The sequence below is a fragment of the Oryzias latipes genome, chromosome 7 (genome assembly GCF_053564925.1).
Source record: "Oryzias latipes strain Hd-rR chromosome 7, Olatipes_Hd-rR_3.1".
Classification (NCBI taxonomy): domain Eukaryota; kingdom Metazoa; phylum Chordata; class Actinopteri; order Beloniformes; family Adrianichthyidae; genus Oryzias; species Oryzias latipes.
Genome location: NC_136243.1, coordinates 18,996,508 through 19,013,143, shown reverse-complemented (window position 1 = coordinate 19,013,143; position 16,636 = coordinate 18,996,508). Strand labels below are relative to the sequence as shown.

At 42.0% G+C, this 16,636-nt stretch overlaps 2 protein-coding genes across 4 annotated transcripts in view; one reads left to right on the top strand and one right to left on the bottom strand.

Annotated features, from left to right (window-relative positions):
• The window catches only part of plxnd1 (plexin D1), a 63,634-nt gene extending 52,632 nt beyond the window's left edge, over positions 1–11,002 (top strand). For both annotated transcript variants that reach the window (XM_023956690.2, XM_023956691.2), the window contains exons 26-36: positions 9–155; positions 293–449; positions 802–905; positions 2,588–2,651; positions 3,848–3,882; positions 4,404–4,508; positions 5,301–5,464; positions 5,563–5,710; positions 8,711–8,851; positions 8,937–9,011; positions 10,066–11,002. In XM_023956690.2, the coding sequence (XP_023812458.1) occupies positions 9–155; positions 293–449; positions 802–905; positions 2,588–2,651; positions 3,848–3,882; positions 4,404–4,508; positions 5,301–5,464; positions 5,563–5,710; positions 8,711–8,851; positions 8,937–9,011; positions 10,066–10,182 (1,257 nt within the window). In that variant the 3' untranslated portion in view covers positions 10,183–11,002. The remainder of the gene's footprint in view (positions 1–8; positions 156–292; positions 450–801; positions 906–2,587; positions 2,652–3,847; positions 3,883–4,403; positions 4,509–5,300; positions 5,465–5,562; positions 5,711–8,710; positions 8,852–8,936; positions 9,012–10,065) is intronic.
• Positions 11,003–11,122: 120 nt separating this feature from the next.
• Positions 11,123–16,336, bottom strand: exorh (extra-ocular rhodopsin). Of its 2 annotated transcripts, XM_078950490.1 has the most exons (5): positions 15,812–16,336; positions 15,513–15,681; positions 14,801–14,966; positions 12,431–12,670; positions 11,123–11,962 (listed from the first exon to the last, which is right to left on the bottom strand). In XM_078950490.1, exons 1-5 carry the CDS (start codon positions 16,170–16,172, stop codon positions 11,840–11,842), a joined length of 1,059 nt encoding a protein of 352 aa, XP_078806616.1. In that variant the 5' UTR covers positions 16,173–16,336; the 3' UTR covers positions 11,123–11,839. The 2 variants fall into 2 exon arrangements, with proteins under 2 accessions (XP_078806616.1, XP_023812013.2); XM_023956245.2 differs by lacking the exons at positions 11,123–11,962; positions 12,431–12,670 and adding an exon at positions 14,303–14,698 and having other exon boundaries at positions 15,812–16,318.
• Positions 16,337–16,636: the final 300 nt, after the last annotated feature.

The following is a 16,636-nucleotide window of genomic DNA, read 5'->3' as shown; positions in this document are numbered from 1 at the left end:
TTGCCCAGGAAACAGTGGGAGAGCCTTTTTTCCTGCTGCTTTGTGCGATCAAGCAGCAGATCAACAAAGGCTCCATAGACGCCATCACTGGAAAGGCCCGCTACACTCTGAATGAGGAGTGGCTACTCCGTGAGAACATTGAGGCTAAACCACAGGTTGGATGCTTCACACTTTCTTCTCACCATTTCGATGTGAAAAGTGCTCGTTCGGATGAAGCGGCTGATGGAAAGTTTGCCAAATTCAAAAAAACGCTCACAGTTTCTCACACTTTGCTCTCTATTTGCCTCTGCAGAACATCAACGTGTCATTCCAGGGCTGCGGCATGGACTCCCTGTCAGTCAGGGTCATGCATACTGACACAATCTGTCAGGTTAAGGAAAAAATCATTGAAGCCTTTTATAAAAATCTGCCTTTCTCCCAGTGGCCTCGAGCGGAGGATGTGGACCTGGGTGAGAGCACATTTTCCCTGATTATTTTCATCCTCTCCCCTCCCCAACCCTCCAAGATATAGTAATCTCCTTTGCAAAAGGTCAATTTTTCTCATGAAGCCCAACTAACCTGAGGCTGCAATATAACAAATGACAGAATGCATTGAAGAGAGTGTACAGTCATAATCACAAAGAGTTATTGCTTTCAGAGGCTGTGGAGCCTGCAGAGCTGATTTGATTAATGACTCTGAGAATATTTCCACAGGTCATGACACAGCGTTAGAGCACGGAGCCGTCTGTCTCACTCATTCTTTTTTTAGGCACAAAATTGTCCAACACCTCTTTCATTTTTTATCTGTTTTTCTATTCCCAGAGTGGTTTGACTCTGGCAGCAACAGTAAGATACTGCAGGACCTGGACAACACCTCCGTGATGGAGGATGGTCGAAAGAAACTCAACACAGTCTTCCATTATCAGGTGTGTGTTTATGTGTGACCACCTGGGTGGCTGGTATTACATGAGCAACAGCAGGGGTTTTCAAGATGACAACTGTGTAAATGGTGTCACTGGTTGTCTGTGGATCGCTGCTCTTGCATAAGTCATTTGTAGCTGCAACTTTCAGTGTATATTTGGGACTTATGGCAACTTTTATGGTTTGTTGTTTGCTTTTTGAATAATACTAAATAATTGGGTGCTGCTAAAAAGACATTTTAGTTGCAAGGAAAGTTCAAATTTGAGTAGTTAGTTAAATTAGAATTATTTAGTTCACCCACAAAACGTGATGTTTCCTTATTGTTTGCCAAAATTAACAATTTAGGGGATCATTTCAATTCTCTTTCACAAAAGTTAAAGTCCTTTTAGAGTATGTGCGTATGTGTGGATCAGAGGTCATGCGTTCACTAAGTTTCCTCCTAATCTGGGATTGGCTTCCATTGGTCTGTTATGTGTAACAAAAACCATTCAGCCTGTTGCATCCAGTCCCAAGAGATAATTTGCCATTCAGCAGATAAAGGTGAATTCAAGCTCAGCAATATTTTATCATTCACAAACCACTCTCTAAAATGAAAGTCAAAATTTCAATTATAAAACCACAAAAGAAATATTATTGTCAGGTAAAGGTGATTTATTTACAAGAGAATTCAATGCACACGTTTGATGGGTATGAAAATAAACACAAATACTCCAAAACTATAGCTGAATATTCTAGCAAATTGTTGACAATCACGATTTACAATTTGCATATGCAAACAATTGGAGTTAATTTAAATATTTTAAAAAAAGGTATGAAACTGTAGGTAAATAAATTTTAGTATAAATAGAATAATCTAATTTTTTGCCCCAATAAAAACCTTTTCTTTTAAAATTGCTCATTAACAGCATCATTTATTACTTTGACTTGACCCAAATGAAATGTTTTAATTTTGAATGAGTTTACTAATTGATTAAATAAACGAGTGTATAATTCGTTTATAATATTTTAGGATATGTTTTTAAAAAGCAACTTTGCTTGAAACACTAAATTTTTACAGAAATGTTTTTGATTTGTCTTAATCTATTAGAACCCATGGTGACACCAGTGTAACAGGAAAAAATCAGAAATGGGTTCTGTGATCCACTTGGTTTGTGGTATGATCCACCTTTCAGTAATATTTTATCTAATGAGTTAAAAGTTTCAGCAACTGGTGGCTTATAAGATAGATCAGTCTTATGTTAAGAATGTCTTTGTGTGTTTGCTTATGTCAGTACTGATTTATGAATCAGTAAACAAACATGCAGTGACTTTTGACCTCTGTTACCTTTACTCGTTAAGTGGTCTGTTAAGTTTTAGCTGAGCCAAAGGGATCTAGCTGTAAAGGCAATGAGCTGGAGCATGTACTAACAGTCTTGGTTCACTGGTGAGGCTGTTCAATCCATTTCACTGAGTCTTGACTTTAATGAGTCCAGCCAGGCCTCTTCAAGCCTACCGCAGCTCGAGGTACACTCCAAACTAACACACACGCACAGACGCAAACACTTGCACCTCTGAGCACCAAATTCCCCCGAGGACATGCTTAATGATGCTGCTCTGTTGCACCCCAGCTAACCCTTGACCCCATGCCCTCTGGCTTCCCTACATCTTTCTATCCTCCCTCCTTCATCCTCCTTCTTTTCCTTCACAGGTCCCAGAGGGAGCATCGCTGGCCATGAGCATGAAAGACAAGAAAGACTACACCCTGGAGAGGGGTATGCCACCTTCAAATATGCCACACACCCTCATGCTTCGTCACAAACACTCACCCACACTTGTGTGCTCACTGGACCCACTCAGTTGCAAGAGCTGACACACGCTTAGCCGATCACGAGAACATGATCCGTTAGTGTAAACACACATGAGACCATGCACCTTCCTGTCTGCAAATGTCACATTGAAAATGTAAACAAAATCACAACTAATAAATCACAACCCTTATGCTAATGGGTCTTTCAAAGTGATGTTTGCCTTGCATGTCTGCTGCTTTTAAGCGTCAAGCTTTTGTTTCGCATCAGCCCCAAATTAAAAGCCATTCTTGCCTGTTGACAGTTGCGTTTGCATGCATCCTCTAATGGGATGGTGCATTTGTTGACAAGGGTCAACCTCACACAATCAGCCAGAACCAGAACTTAGCTCTTCTCCGGCTCTGTCCATCAAAGCTTCCTCTTCCATTCATACCAGGCCAGCAAAAGGCTTGTGTGTGCCAAACTTGGCTCCTGCTTCAAAGCATCAAGGGGGTGTCCTGAGCATGTAGCGCTCCCTGGCTAATATGAAACAGCGTCCTGCCTGCCTGTGATCAGTGTGGAGGGTCTGGACTGCGGCCCGTTGGGCAGGAGCATCTCAAGCGGAGCATGCAGTAATGAGAACACACTCCATTCGGAGGGCGTTTGAGTGCTTTCCTGCACGTATTCCTGCCTTTGTTTTTAGCTATATTTTAGATACTTGTCTTCGAGCCAGTGCATGTGCTCTTGTTTGAATCTGCATTTGTCCTTGTACTCATATCTGTTCATGCATTTGTATGAGTGAGTTTAGATCTATATATAAACTGGCTAGCTTTGAAGGGTTTGTTTTCCAGCTTTAGCCAGGTATTACCATCTCATTACAGCAGCTCCACATGCAGTTACAGAGTCCGTGTCTGTCTCTCCTAATCTCTCGCTTTTCTCCCTCCTTTCACTCGTAATCTGGCTCTTTCATTCACTCAGACAGCTCCCCTCCCTTCAGGCCCACAGTCCGCCCTAATCACGTTCTCCTCTTGCACTCTATCTCCCCTTCTCTCCTGTCAATCTTTTTTTTCTCACTGGTGTATGTCTCACTCCTCTGTGCTCCTTCCTCCTGTCTCCTCTCATTCTCTCATGCTTCTTGATTGGACATAGTTTCATCTTTATGTTTCTCTTTTTTCTATTTTTAGTCAAAGATCTGGATACAGAAAAGTATGTGCATTTGGTGAGTATCTCTTTAAAGCTAATTCAAACTGTTGTCACCCTTAAAGTTTACCAGCACAGCTTTTCTTGTTTGCCAGCCATTCCCTGTCGCCAGCCCAGAGCAGGGTTGGCGACAGGGAATGGGGAGGGTGAGCTGAGGTGAAAAAGAAAGCTGCTGAGAGGACATGAAGGCACTAATGCTGCTTAAGCTCTTTCGTAAACGTCAGCTAAGATATGGGCCCTTTGACTTTGGAATAATGAGTTCCTCAGAATACAATTTGCCGGGTGAATAGTTAGTTTTACAGGACAGTTCTGGAGCAGAGTCGATGGAATTTGCTTCCTTCTTTTCATCATCTTTATTAGTCAGAGACGTGATCCTTTTCTTGAAAGCCAAAAAAGTTCCCCACTCACATCCCCTAATTCTGTTTGTTATTATGTGCCTTAAAATACCCCCAAAGTTAATCCAAAAAATTCTGACATTTTGGTTAGCTCAAGTTCAATGCTTCTGCGGCGTGTGATTAACTTTGACCTCTTATTTTACAGGTCCTACCTCATGATGAGCTCTTTGAAAGCAGTAAGGGGCACAGGCACAGCCATCGCAAAAAAGTACTGCCAGAGATCTACCTGACACGCCTGCTGTCCACAAAGGTAACCAGTTAGGGGGCGCTGTTCACACCTGCACCAAGACATTAAAGACCCATTTCAGTGAAAATCATATTTTTGGTGTTTTTAACATATTCTTGTAGCGATTTTCTCTTGATGGAGGACATATTTTAAGAAAAGTAAGCTTAAAATTGTATTTCTGAGTGTTTCTTTTATTGAAATCGTTGTGAATCAGAAGCAGATGGAAAAGTAGTTCAAAAGTAGTAAAAGTACTATTAGTAGTAGTTGTTACTTAGAAGCGACAATCAATGTGCCACAAGCTCCCTCCATTCTGATGGGTCCACTTGCAGACAAACGTGTTAGTTTTTCTTGTTCGCGGTGGCATCTGGCTCAAAACTGTGCGGCTGGATAGCTCCAATATTACTCGCCATTTTTGCTGCACTGGTGATGTTAGGTTGGGGAAATGAGGGGCTGTAAGCTAGCGGGAAAGAGTGAAAACTAAGGCATGATGGGAAATTAAGGCAGGCTCACTCTGTGCCAACAGTGCAACCCAGAGGCAAATATCTAATGTACTCCTGCCGTTCTGCAGAAAGTATGTCCTAGAAAACAACAGGTTTGTTTTTTTTTGCTTAAATGGCATAATCATAATTAAAAGACCTCTGGGGATGCTTTTAGAATAGATCAAAAGATGATCAAAGTAGCTTTAACCTCAAACTTGAAGATACCTTTCTGCTTATGTCTTCATAGCATCTGAAGACCTTAAGAGCTACATATAAAGCTTCCAAGCCATGTGGAACGGTGTTTCTTTATACCCGATCTACTCTTTTTCCTCCACAGGGAACTCTGCAGAAGTTCTTAGATGACCTCTTCAAGGCCATCCTCAGCATTCCTCCGGACTGCCCCCCTCTGGCTGTCAAATACTTTTTTGACTTCCTTGAGGAGCAAGCCGACAAACGGGGCATCACAGACCCAGACACCCTGCACATCTGGAAAACCAATAGGTATAGTCAGCTAAATGCAATGATTGACGCCCCTCTTTGTTCTGCCTCACTGTGATGGTGCAAGTATTTGAAAAGCTTATCTGTTCCTGTTGATGCAGCTTACCTCTGCGTTTCTGGGTGAACATCCTGAAGAACCCCCAGTTTGTGTTTGACATTGATAAGACAGATCACATGGATGCCTGCCTATCTGTCATCGCTCAGGCTTTCATCGACGCTTGCTCCATTTCTGACCTGCAACTAGGCAAGGTGAGGCTTTCGCTTTGTCCTGCAGTTGTTCTCATTTTACACCTCAGCAACTTAAAAAAGCATCCTGTACAGACACATTTAGTGACCTCTTCGCAGTCAAAGATCTGCTGCCGTTGAACTTCATTTTGTTTTACTTAATAACATGCTTACCTTTTTTAATCTGGAGCTAAGCAGCAAACATGAGGTTCTTTATGAATAGTTTACCGTTTCAGCTAGAATAATTTGTTGATGATTTAGTGGAATCCTGGACTTCTGGCTGGTTTTCATGGGAACATATCCGTAAGGTCAAACCCTCATGAGAGCAGGATTATTCAATGAAAAGGAGATTAGATGAAATGGCACAGTTTCTTGTAGCATGCCAAACCATGACTGCATCTCATGCTGCGATTGGTGCATCAACGATAAGAAGGAGTAATGGCCAATAGCTTGAAACAAAGTCCTGTTTCACGCCCTCATCAAATATTTTGACAGAAAGCCAAGTTCTCAGGTTGTTGTTCAGATTTTTCCCCTTGCAGTCTTATGTTTATCTTTCCTAAAGAGCATTTGTGTTAACCTTTTGTTTATTCTTTAGATCATACAGGGTCTGAATTGGGTTTTTGGTCTTCTAATTCAAGAAATCAAGCATTAACTCAACAGATATGAAATCATTAGATCTGATTTTTTCCCCCATTAGTTACACTTTTTGCAAACAAACATTTGTTCTTTTTAAATCTAAAGACTAGGAAAGGTACAAAACACTGTTAAACACTGTGTGTGCGTGTTTTTGTGTGTGTGTGTAGGTGTGTGTGCGTGTGTGAGTTAATGTTGAATGCAAAGGAGACTACTTGTGTGTGCATGTTAATGTGCTAATCTAAAGCATGGAAACATCATAGTCACATCAAAGCAGACAGACTCATTCTATTCCCTAAATGTTAAATCTATCCCTCTGTGCGTACACACCTCTCAAATCCTTTTGTGAATCCTCATCACCTCCATCTACCTCTCCTTGTGTTATTTCAGCATTGTCAGCCTATCCAAGGTCATAAGTGTCACAGTTGTCCCTCTGTGCTTCTTTTGTGTGTGGATGTGTGGTGGGTGTATATTTGTCCACCTCCCTGCCTGTTTTTGTGTGCTCGCTTGCAGTCAGTGTTCTCACTCCTCACAAATCTGTCTCATCCTTCAGACACAGTGACCCTGAGCACGCTCTGTTTCCTGTCTCGCTGTAACTGGTTTCCTCCCTGAAGGGAGCTGCGGACTCATCAAATAATGTTCCTCTTCTATGGGAGATGCTCTGATTTATATACCTCATTTCTGCGGTAGAACGCCACTCAGCTCACATAGCAGCTATTTGCACATTTACATGCAAGAACACTTTCATGCCCATGGATGCAAAAAAATGCATGAAATTTTCAGCGACAAGAGAGGTGAGCCTGCAACTCCTTAATTGTCAAGTCACATCTGGCTGTGCATGTCCCATGTGTCACCAGGTTCAAGGATTTGGCAGCACTTCTTCCTGTAGTTCAAGGAGAGTGGCCTGTGTGTGTGTGTGTGTATTTGCAATAGCTACAGGTTACAGCACTGAAGGGTACAAGTTTGGGATTAGCAGCAGCTCAGCAGGGGTCAACGGGGTTGGAAGTTAAGCATTGCTGGTGATTTTTACAGAAACCATCTTTTCTGGCAAGATGGAGAGCATTGAGGGCTGGGGGGGGGGCAGGGGGGGTTGCAGGCAGATGGGCAAACTGCAGGAACTGACCTTGTGGACAGGAAGAGAGAAGATTCCTCACTAGAAGGAGGAACCGTGGCTTCGGACTTTCAGGTCCTCAGCAAAATTAACACGCACAATGGGTGACACAAATAACTGGTGACACATAGAAATGTGAAGGTGCGTAGTAAGCACCTTCAACTACACTGAAAGCTGTAGTTGCCAGCCACTTTTACGCCCTTTGTATCCCTGCCCTACTTTCTTCCTTTTCCCTTTTTACTCTCACAGCCATCACACCCCCCCCTTTGACATACACATACACGCAAAGCTCACTAGCCACCACTGAAGCCCGAATATGCCCACAGCCTTTTAGCCCCACTGCTTTTCTTCCTGCTTGAATGAGCACCAGTGTGAGAAGCTGAACTGACTGAGGGGAGAGATGTTTAGACTGGAATGTTCTCTGGCTGATTCCTGCTGATGTTATGTAGGAAGGAAACGGTTCCCTCCCACCATTGTTTTACTTTATGCCCATTTAAATCACAAGCAAGCAACATCATGTCTAAATGAACGTCAGGAAAAGGCCACTAGATCAGAGATAAACTCAGTTTTTAATTACTTAAATTATTACTTAAATTATTGTTGCATTATTGTTGCATATTGTAAAGGACAACCCAGGCATATATATATATATATATATATATATATATATATATATATATATATATATATATATATATATATATATATATATATGAGCAATGTGGGGTTTAGTGTTTTGCCCAAAGACACTTGGAGACATGGGCAGACACCACAGTACCTCCTCACCACAGCTGCCCCCTTTTCTTGATTGACTCCTGAAAAACAAATCTTTTCACAAAGTATAATAACAAAAACTTCTGATGATTATTTTTCTGATTCCTATTCATGACAACAGTAGGGGAAGGGTTCTTATTTAACTGATGGTTGGATTTTATTAGAGCAGAAATTTCTGGATTATCTGGGGCGTGCTTTTTGATTTTCAGGTGGGTGGACTCGACAAAACTCTAATTTACTGTATCCCACCCATTTTTGTTACCTTGTTTAGTAGAGCAGAGTAAATTCCAATCAATATGCCCCCCCCCCCCCCCCCCCCCCCGCATGTTTGGAATATTGGAAGACATCTGAGATTAAAGCTCTCCAACACATTCTTAGAAAAATATTAGTCTCTTCTTACAGTGTTCCCATGTCATTTCATTTGGTAGTGTTTCATGGGTGAACTGTGTGACAGCAGCTCTGTTAAATTCAACCGACATTAAGTTCTTTGACTCATCTTTTTCCAGGACTCTCCTACCAACAAGCTCCTGTATGCCAAGGAAATCCCTGAGTACAAGAAGAGAGTTCAGTGCTACTATCGACAGATCCAGGAAATGCCTCCTCTAAGCGAGCAGGAGATGAACGCTCACCTGGCAGAAGAATCAAGAGTGAGTTATCTGGACCCATAAACATTGTAGTTAGAAGCCACTCTTCAATTGAAATCCCAGCTAACACTTTAACGTCTTCTTACAGAAGTACAGAAATGAGTTTAACACCAACCTGGCTTTGACAGAAATCTACAATTATGCCAAGAGATACAGAAACCAGGTGAGATTTTTACATGACCGCTACGTTGTTGTTATCTTAGATGTGAATCAGATAAGTTTGAATGTTCAGGCGGGTCCTTCTTGGCAGCCACAACACCTTCGTTGAGCCTACCTGCTGTATTGCGTTTCACAGATGGTCACGAGAGCGTGACGCATCAGTGTAGCAGATCAAAGCTGCACCGAGAAATGTAATATACTGTAGACAGCCTGGCAACCTGTCACTTCATGACCTGATTAAATATATATGCATGAAAAACCTGCTTTTCTTTGGTTAAAAGCTCTGTGAAGGAAAACAATCTGATGGTGACTACTATCCAGAAAGCAGCCACCATTGAGCGTGTTCAGTCATCTCTGTCCGGCCCACAGTTACCTTTCACTTTAGGCAAACAGCATGCTGTTTACCGTCTCCTCATTCAACACTCATATCTGATTTATGATATTATTCAGTTGCTGTGTTGTATCTCCCTTGTTTTGCTTTGGACTAGCTCTCTTGGAGCTCCCGCTGTCCTCCCCCATGCTTCTTCACTGCTATGAGTATTCTCTGGAGAGGCTTAGTCATTGATGACTGTTCCTTAATGGAGCTCCCTCATGATATTACAGTTTAGCTGCTTTCCCCTGTCATGCTACTGTACCGACGTGGGCCAGGGACTTAGACTCTGATTCACAGAGCTATGTGAATAGCCTCTGATTGCCTATTCTCTCACCCCTGCTCAGTTTGCTCTGCCTGGTAGCACACTGCTGCTAAGAGCCCATAAATCCCACTGACACGGTGACAACTCTCGGGCATGAAAAACAGAGCAGATGTGGGCTTTGTAAATATGTGAAGAGCTAAAGCTTTTGTGGCGTGGAGGCAAGCGTGAAGACGAGGAAAGAGGCTGAAGTATTTCACGTGCTTCTTCTGTGGCTCTCCCTTTCTCTTTTTAAACTGTCTATGTCCAGGCAGGTGGCTGATTTACTCTCTCTTTCTCTTTAGACAGATAGACGGATGCATGAACGCTTGACAGCTGTTCAAAGTCATCTCTGTCATGTTTTTCTCTTCTATCTCCCCCGGTCAGGTGGCGAATGCTCTGGAGGCCAACCCCACTGCACGTCGCACTCAGCTGCATCACAAGTTCGAGCAGGTCATCGCTCTCATGGAGGACAACATCTATGAGTGCTGCAGCGAAGCTTGACCCCTGTCAAAGTCTTCTTCCTTTTTCCTCTTTCTGCCAGCTGCCTTCCTCCCAAATGCGTAGTTTCTTGGGAATGAAAGGAGATATTGTTCACGACCGCCTTTCCCACAGACTGTTAATAAGGTGACCAGTGGAGGAGTGACGGACTACAACCTGCCTCTCTTGTGTCGTGTGACACAGATAGAATTCAACTCTGGCTGAGCTATTCTATAGAAGGACTGTGGAGGAGCTCAGAGCTTTTCTTGGATGTCTTCACAGTAAACGGGACCTATACAGTAAGCCCTGGTGGCAATCTTAACGCACTGAGCCCTTTGCTTGAGGGAATGAGCCAATGATGCACTGTACTGTAATATAATGTCAATAGCAATATTTATAGATGTGTTATAATGCTCTCAAGTGGCCTGTTGTTCAGGATGAGTAGGACCTGGCAGACACCTTTCATCTCCTAAAACCTGCATTGTTCTCAGGTGTGGTCGATGAAGATGAGCGACTGACTCCCTCTGGTGCTTTGAACATTACGTCCCAATGTGCTTTGCAGGTTGATGAAGAGTTGAGGAGGAGCAGGGAGAATAAAAAAAAAGGACTTGAAATTCTGAAATGAGATGTTTTTTGATGTAGTTCAGTGGGAAGAGCTGCATCAGTGTAGAAGTGTTAATCAGTGTGCTTGTGAACAAATGAATTTAAATGTTGGAATCGATTTAAAGAGGGAAATTTTACAGTCAAGAAAAAAGTGAGCTCAATATAACCTGAGGAGAAACTATAATTGTGATGCCAAAAACATTTGTTTGTGAAATAAAATGACAGTATTTAGGGTTTTAAAGTGTCTAAGTGGTGACGGCTTTTAAAAAAAACGTTATCATGACCTCCTCTCCCATTCCACAAGCCCACAAACCAACATTTTTAGGACATCTTTCTCTATAAAAAGGGAAAGGTCACACAGATTTGCACTATTTTTTAATGCAAGATACAAAACTGTCTTTATTCTACAAAGTACCCTTCTCACATCTTTTTTTTTAAACAAATATTAACGCTTTTGCATCTACTTCATTTCTATCACATACAGACTCATCCAAGAGCTTCTTCCAACAGGGTTTGCTTTCGTAACTTTTCCGACAAAAAGAGGACGGAATATCTCTGCTGTGTGACTACAAGGCCCCCCAAGGAAAGAATTACCCGTTGCAATAAAACACACCTTCAAAATCTAAACAAATAAAAGTTTAGTGAAACCTAGATGCTCATAAAACTATGAAAAGCGCTTGTGTGTAGGTTGTGTAGCTGCAACAGCTGCTTAAACAGTGGCTGATGGGGGCAAAACTAGATAATGGGCTTTGAGGAAATAGATTTTCACCTATTATGTGACTTCATGGAAAGTGGGGAGCTTGGAAGGTGTTCAGTTGGACGATCATCAGGACCGTAACCCTTAAAATAAACTCGATGAGACTAGCTGAACACTTTCCATGATTAAATGGACTGGAAATGCAAATGCTGGCTCCTCACTGAGTTGGTCCCGCCGTGGTTGCAGTTGTGCCAACTGCAGCGAGGACAATTTGAGAGGTAAGTCAAGAGGATTGGCCCGTTGAAGGCATTGGCTGCCTGGCGGCGGTGGGTCCCTGGGCGGGAGCGGGACAGATGGAGCTGATGGAGGAGAAGCGAGGGGTCAAGCAGGAGCCACCTGGCTGGAAGAGACAGATGAAGTCTGGGTTTTGGAGACAGCGCCGGCATCATCCTCTCCAAACGGATTTTTTCCACAGCACACTGTGGTGATCATGCAGTTTCTGAACTGGAGGTTAGCAGGGGAGGAGGGGGGAGAAAAAGTCAGAGTAAGGACATTTTTACGGTTTGTCATGTGATTACCATTTTTATTCATCTCACATGAGTGATGCTAATACAACCCTCCAATAAATCTGCTTTGACACTGTTAGACATGTTTGTACTCTCCAAAGCAATAAAAAGATCACATGAGGAGGAAATGTGCTGGAGCGGGCAGACAAACCTCAAATATTTGACATGTGACACAGGCCCATTCCCTCAAAGTAGTCTGATATGTGAGCATGTAGTTCTTTTTGTAATAAACTTATAAATCATTTTTAATGTGACTTTGAGTATGGCAATAACAGAGCTGGAATATTTATGTTAAAAATACCAGTTTTATCCCAACAAATCCAACTAAAGTAGGTGGACTTCAGCTCAGCTTGAAGCTCTGACTTACATGGTGAGGTGAGCAAACCAGGATATTTTAAGCACATACCTGTCTGTTGAGAAGAATGTAGATGACCGGGTTGTACAAAGCTGCGCTTTTTGCAAAAAAGGCAGGAACTGTCATGAACACAGGTCCAAACTCTGTACCCTGATTGGCAAAGATGTACCACGCCACAGTCGCATAGGGCACCCAGCACACCAGGAAGGAGATCACCATGACTATGACCATGCGGGTCACCTCCCTCTCTGCCCTCTGGGTGGTTTCAGACTCCTGCTGCAGCGCTGCGGCCTGAACACAGTTATTACCTTTAGGAAGCATGTTGTTAACAAAATAGTTAAGAATACAAACCTTTCTATTGCAATTAAAAAATATTTTTTCAGCTTTTATTAATGTAATTGATTCTAAACACGACGTTTTGTTGTGATATCAGCTTTTAAATTATTCACGCATCCTTATGTATTTAGATCAGGGGGGTTCAATATTTTTGCAAAGAAGTCTAGATTTGGTGAGGTGCAAATGTGTGAGGGCCAACCAATCAGCCTTTTAATGACGTTAAATGCAAATAAAGTATTTTACAAAAGTTTTTTGCAATCTGATATTTTTCATGTCATCGCAAAATCAAAAATACATATTAATAAATTTTTTGGTCAAATTACTGTAAATTTTGTAATTGAAGACCAGAAATGAAGTGAAGAAAAAGTTGGGGGGGTTCATCAACATTAAATTTGGGTTCATATTATATATTACCGGTACATACTATTTAATGATAGATAAGAACAGATAAGAACACCCTTATGTGACCCTTATTTGAAAATGATTTTCTAAACTTTATCTTTCTTTTCTAATGTCACTAAAAAAAACATACCATGATACTGACTTCAACAAAACTTGATGAACATTTTTGCATTTTCCACCATCAAAGCTTTAGATAATGCAAATTTAGCACTAGTGCTTGGTACAGTCAATCTTTTTTGTGGATTATTCTGATGGAAAGTCTGCTTATAACCCCTTTATATGGTGAAACAATTGTATTAAACAGGCATTTGTGGGATAAGCAGCATCTGCTTACTAAGAATGAGGGTTTCACCCATGAGGAATTTGCCAATATTTTTTCTGCCAGTGCCAGAGAGCTTGGCAGATTATATTCCTGTTGCTTTTGACTCCTTTAGAGCTTCTAGCATCAAACTATTTTCCTGTAATGGGTAAGTCTGTAAAGTGTGGGGTTCCAGGCTAACGCCTCAAAAAAGCTGGACTGTTAGTAGTCTTTAACAGATTTGCAGTGAAAGTTTGCAGAATGATACGACCGACAGCTCTTTTGCCCAGACAATCTAGAGCAGACTGCACACACCAATCGCTGTTCACAGAGGACTGCAGGAGGCCTGCCCTTCATCCTCAGTGTTGTTTGTGCTGGTATCAGCAACACATGCACTGGAGTCTGAACATGTGGAGGACCGTTATGTTCCTGCATGTTCATTAGCTCTTAATCATATTGCAGATATGTATGTTTCTTCAAGCCCATCCAGTCCTACAAATGAGAGTTAATGCCAGAATATGATGTTTGGTGGGATCCGGGATTTAGCCAATTTTTGCACAAACTGAAAAATGTGTGTATGATTCCAGAAATGCATGTCCCTTGCAAATGTAGCAACCCTTAAAAGGGTTGTTATAAACATTATTATTGCCAATAAATATTGTTACAGCAAAAAAAATCTGCTTTGCAGCTTATATTTATATTTGTGGTATTAGTTTCCATGTCTTAAGATAGATTGAAGTTCTGATTTATTGTTGCTCATTTAACTGTAACTAAACTGACGATAAAAGCAGTTTCTGACCAAACTAGGGAGCGATATGTGAGTCCATTTCTATTTGTGTTGTGCACCTCTCACTGTGTACTCAGACAGTTTGGTTCAAAGGAGGTGGAGTACATTAAACCCTCTTTTTTTCATGGTCTAAAAATATACGGCAGCACAGGCAAGAAAAAGCCTAAAGTAAGGCAGGGGAGCAAAACAGGACAAATTCATTAGAATTGTTATAAAAGCTTTGAAAGGTGTTACAAAGTCAAAGTATTTTGCTCATCTTTTTATAGTTTGAGCTCCAAAATCCTGACTTCAGCCATGTTTTCAATAACAAGAACAGCTCATACACTGTTTTTGTATTTTCCCATATAATTAACAAGGACATGAGGATGACACAGTAAGCAGGCAGATTGCCCTTTTGGCCAGAAGACCTGTGTCTAAGCTGTTGGCAATGAGCTGCTCTCCTGAAGTGTCCTTGAACCACTAAATCCCTCACATCTGATGCGACTCCGTGATGCTCCTTAAAAGGAGGAGAGAGTAAAACCAGATTTTTTTTTTCTGCAAGGGTAAACAATATATCAAAACCTTATTGTTAATACTGCATTGACAGAGGTGTTCCTACCGCTCGCACGGTGCAGAGCAGGCGGCTGTAGCAGAAGAAGATGATGAAGAGTGGGATACTGAAGTGGAGGACGAACATATAGATGACAAATGAGGTGTTGTTGATCTCAGGCTTGGGAGTATAGTAGTCAATCCCACAGGAACACTGCATTCCCTCTGGGATGTACCTGCGTCCACACACAACAGTTGGTTGAAAATTTTCATCAGCAAGATTGAACACGATGGTTGATGCTATCTTTTTTATTTTACATGAGCGGTGCTAAAATAAAAGTAAGAAGAAAATAAAATGAAAAAGAAACAATCAACGGAGGGTCACTGTGGTTTCAAAACCAGGAACAAATATTTCAATTCTGTTTTTTCATAACACGCCAACCCATGCTGCTTAAATGAGAAAAAGTGAGAAAACTTTGTTGGACTGTAATGATGGACTGATCATTTTGCTGCCATCGCATGTGTGTTGTCTGCTGTACCGCAATCCAGATAGTATTTTCCAAGATCAATATAATCAATTTATTACATTTTAAAAAGATTTCATAATGGGTTGATTATATTAATAACTTGCCTCAGACAGATCAGTCTGGTTGGATTGTAGGAATACTATTCGATTGATTGGTTAAGTCGATTAATCGTTACACCCCTATAAAAACTAAATAAAATCAATAAGTTTTTGTGTAGGAGCTGTACTGAGCAAAACCATCTGCATCATACTATACCGGGACCATCCGAACAGAGGGGGGGCTGCACAGGTCAGGGCCATAACCCAGGAGAACGCCAGGCCAGCAATGGCATGTTTTTCCTCAAAGCGGAAGTTGGTCATTGGCTTACAAACCACAACGTAACGCTCAATTGCCAAGACCACCAGAGACCAGAGTGCGATCTCTCCTGAGACACAACAGAGCAGGAGTTAGATTAATGCAGCTCGTTTTCATTATCTTTCCTTTGGCATCAAACATATTCTAATAAAAGTAGCATCTTTGATCTAAAAAGCACAGTGTGCACACGTGTCTCTTACCTCCCAGAGTGGCAAAGAAGCCTTCAACGTTGCAGCCGGTGACGCCCAAGATGAAGTATCCATGCAGGGCTGTGTAGAGAGTGACGGTGAATCCTCCCACTATCATAAAAAGGTCAGCCACCGCCAGGTTGAGCAGAACGTAGTTCAGTGGGTTTCTCAGCTTTTTGTGCTTGACAGTGACATGGAGGGTGAGGAAGTTAATAGGAAAGGCGGTGATGATGAGGAACAGCATATATGCAGCTAGAAGCGAGTATTTCCAGGGCTCCGCCAGATAGTACTGAGGATACTCAAATGGGCTTCGCACCAACCCTGTCCTATTAGACATGGGGACATAAAAGTCAGGTCCCTCGGTGCCATTCATGTCTGCTGATGCCTTTTCTTCTTCAAAAAGCTGTTTGAAAGACTCTGTGCCTCTTAGAATCTAGTTCTGTGTGGGGAGCCGAGTTGTGCAGCTAAGGTGGAAATGAGAGAGAAAGGGTGGAGGGATGAGTCCTTTGGAAATGAGAGGTTCTCCGAAGCCCCATGAGGAGGTGCAGCACCTTTTAATAGGCCAGTCGGATTAGGGGCATGGATGAAGCAAAGTGTTAGCAGAGATGGAATTAAGACGGACCGAGACACCTCCCACACATCAACAAACACAAGTGCACACTAAGCACCACACCGGAGAAAACTCCTGGAGAAAAATATCCGGCATGGAGAAGAGGGTTCAAAGTGGAAGAATGTAACGACGGCTAAATATATACCCCATCATTACTGTCATGTGGAGCAGGAGATAGGAGAAGCAGAGGAGGCAAAGAAATCTTTGTCATTTCAACCCTTCAGTAT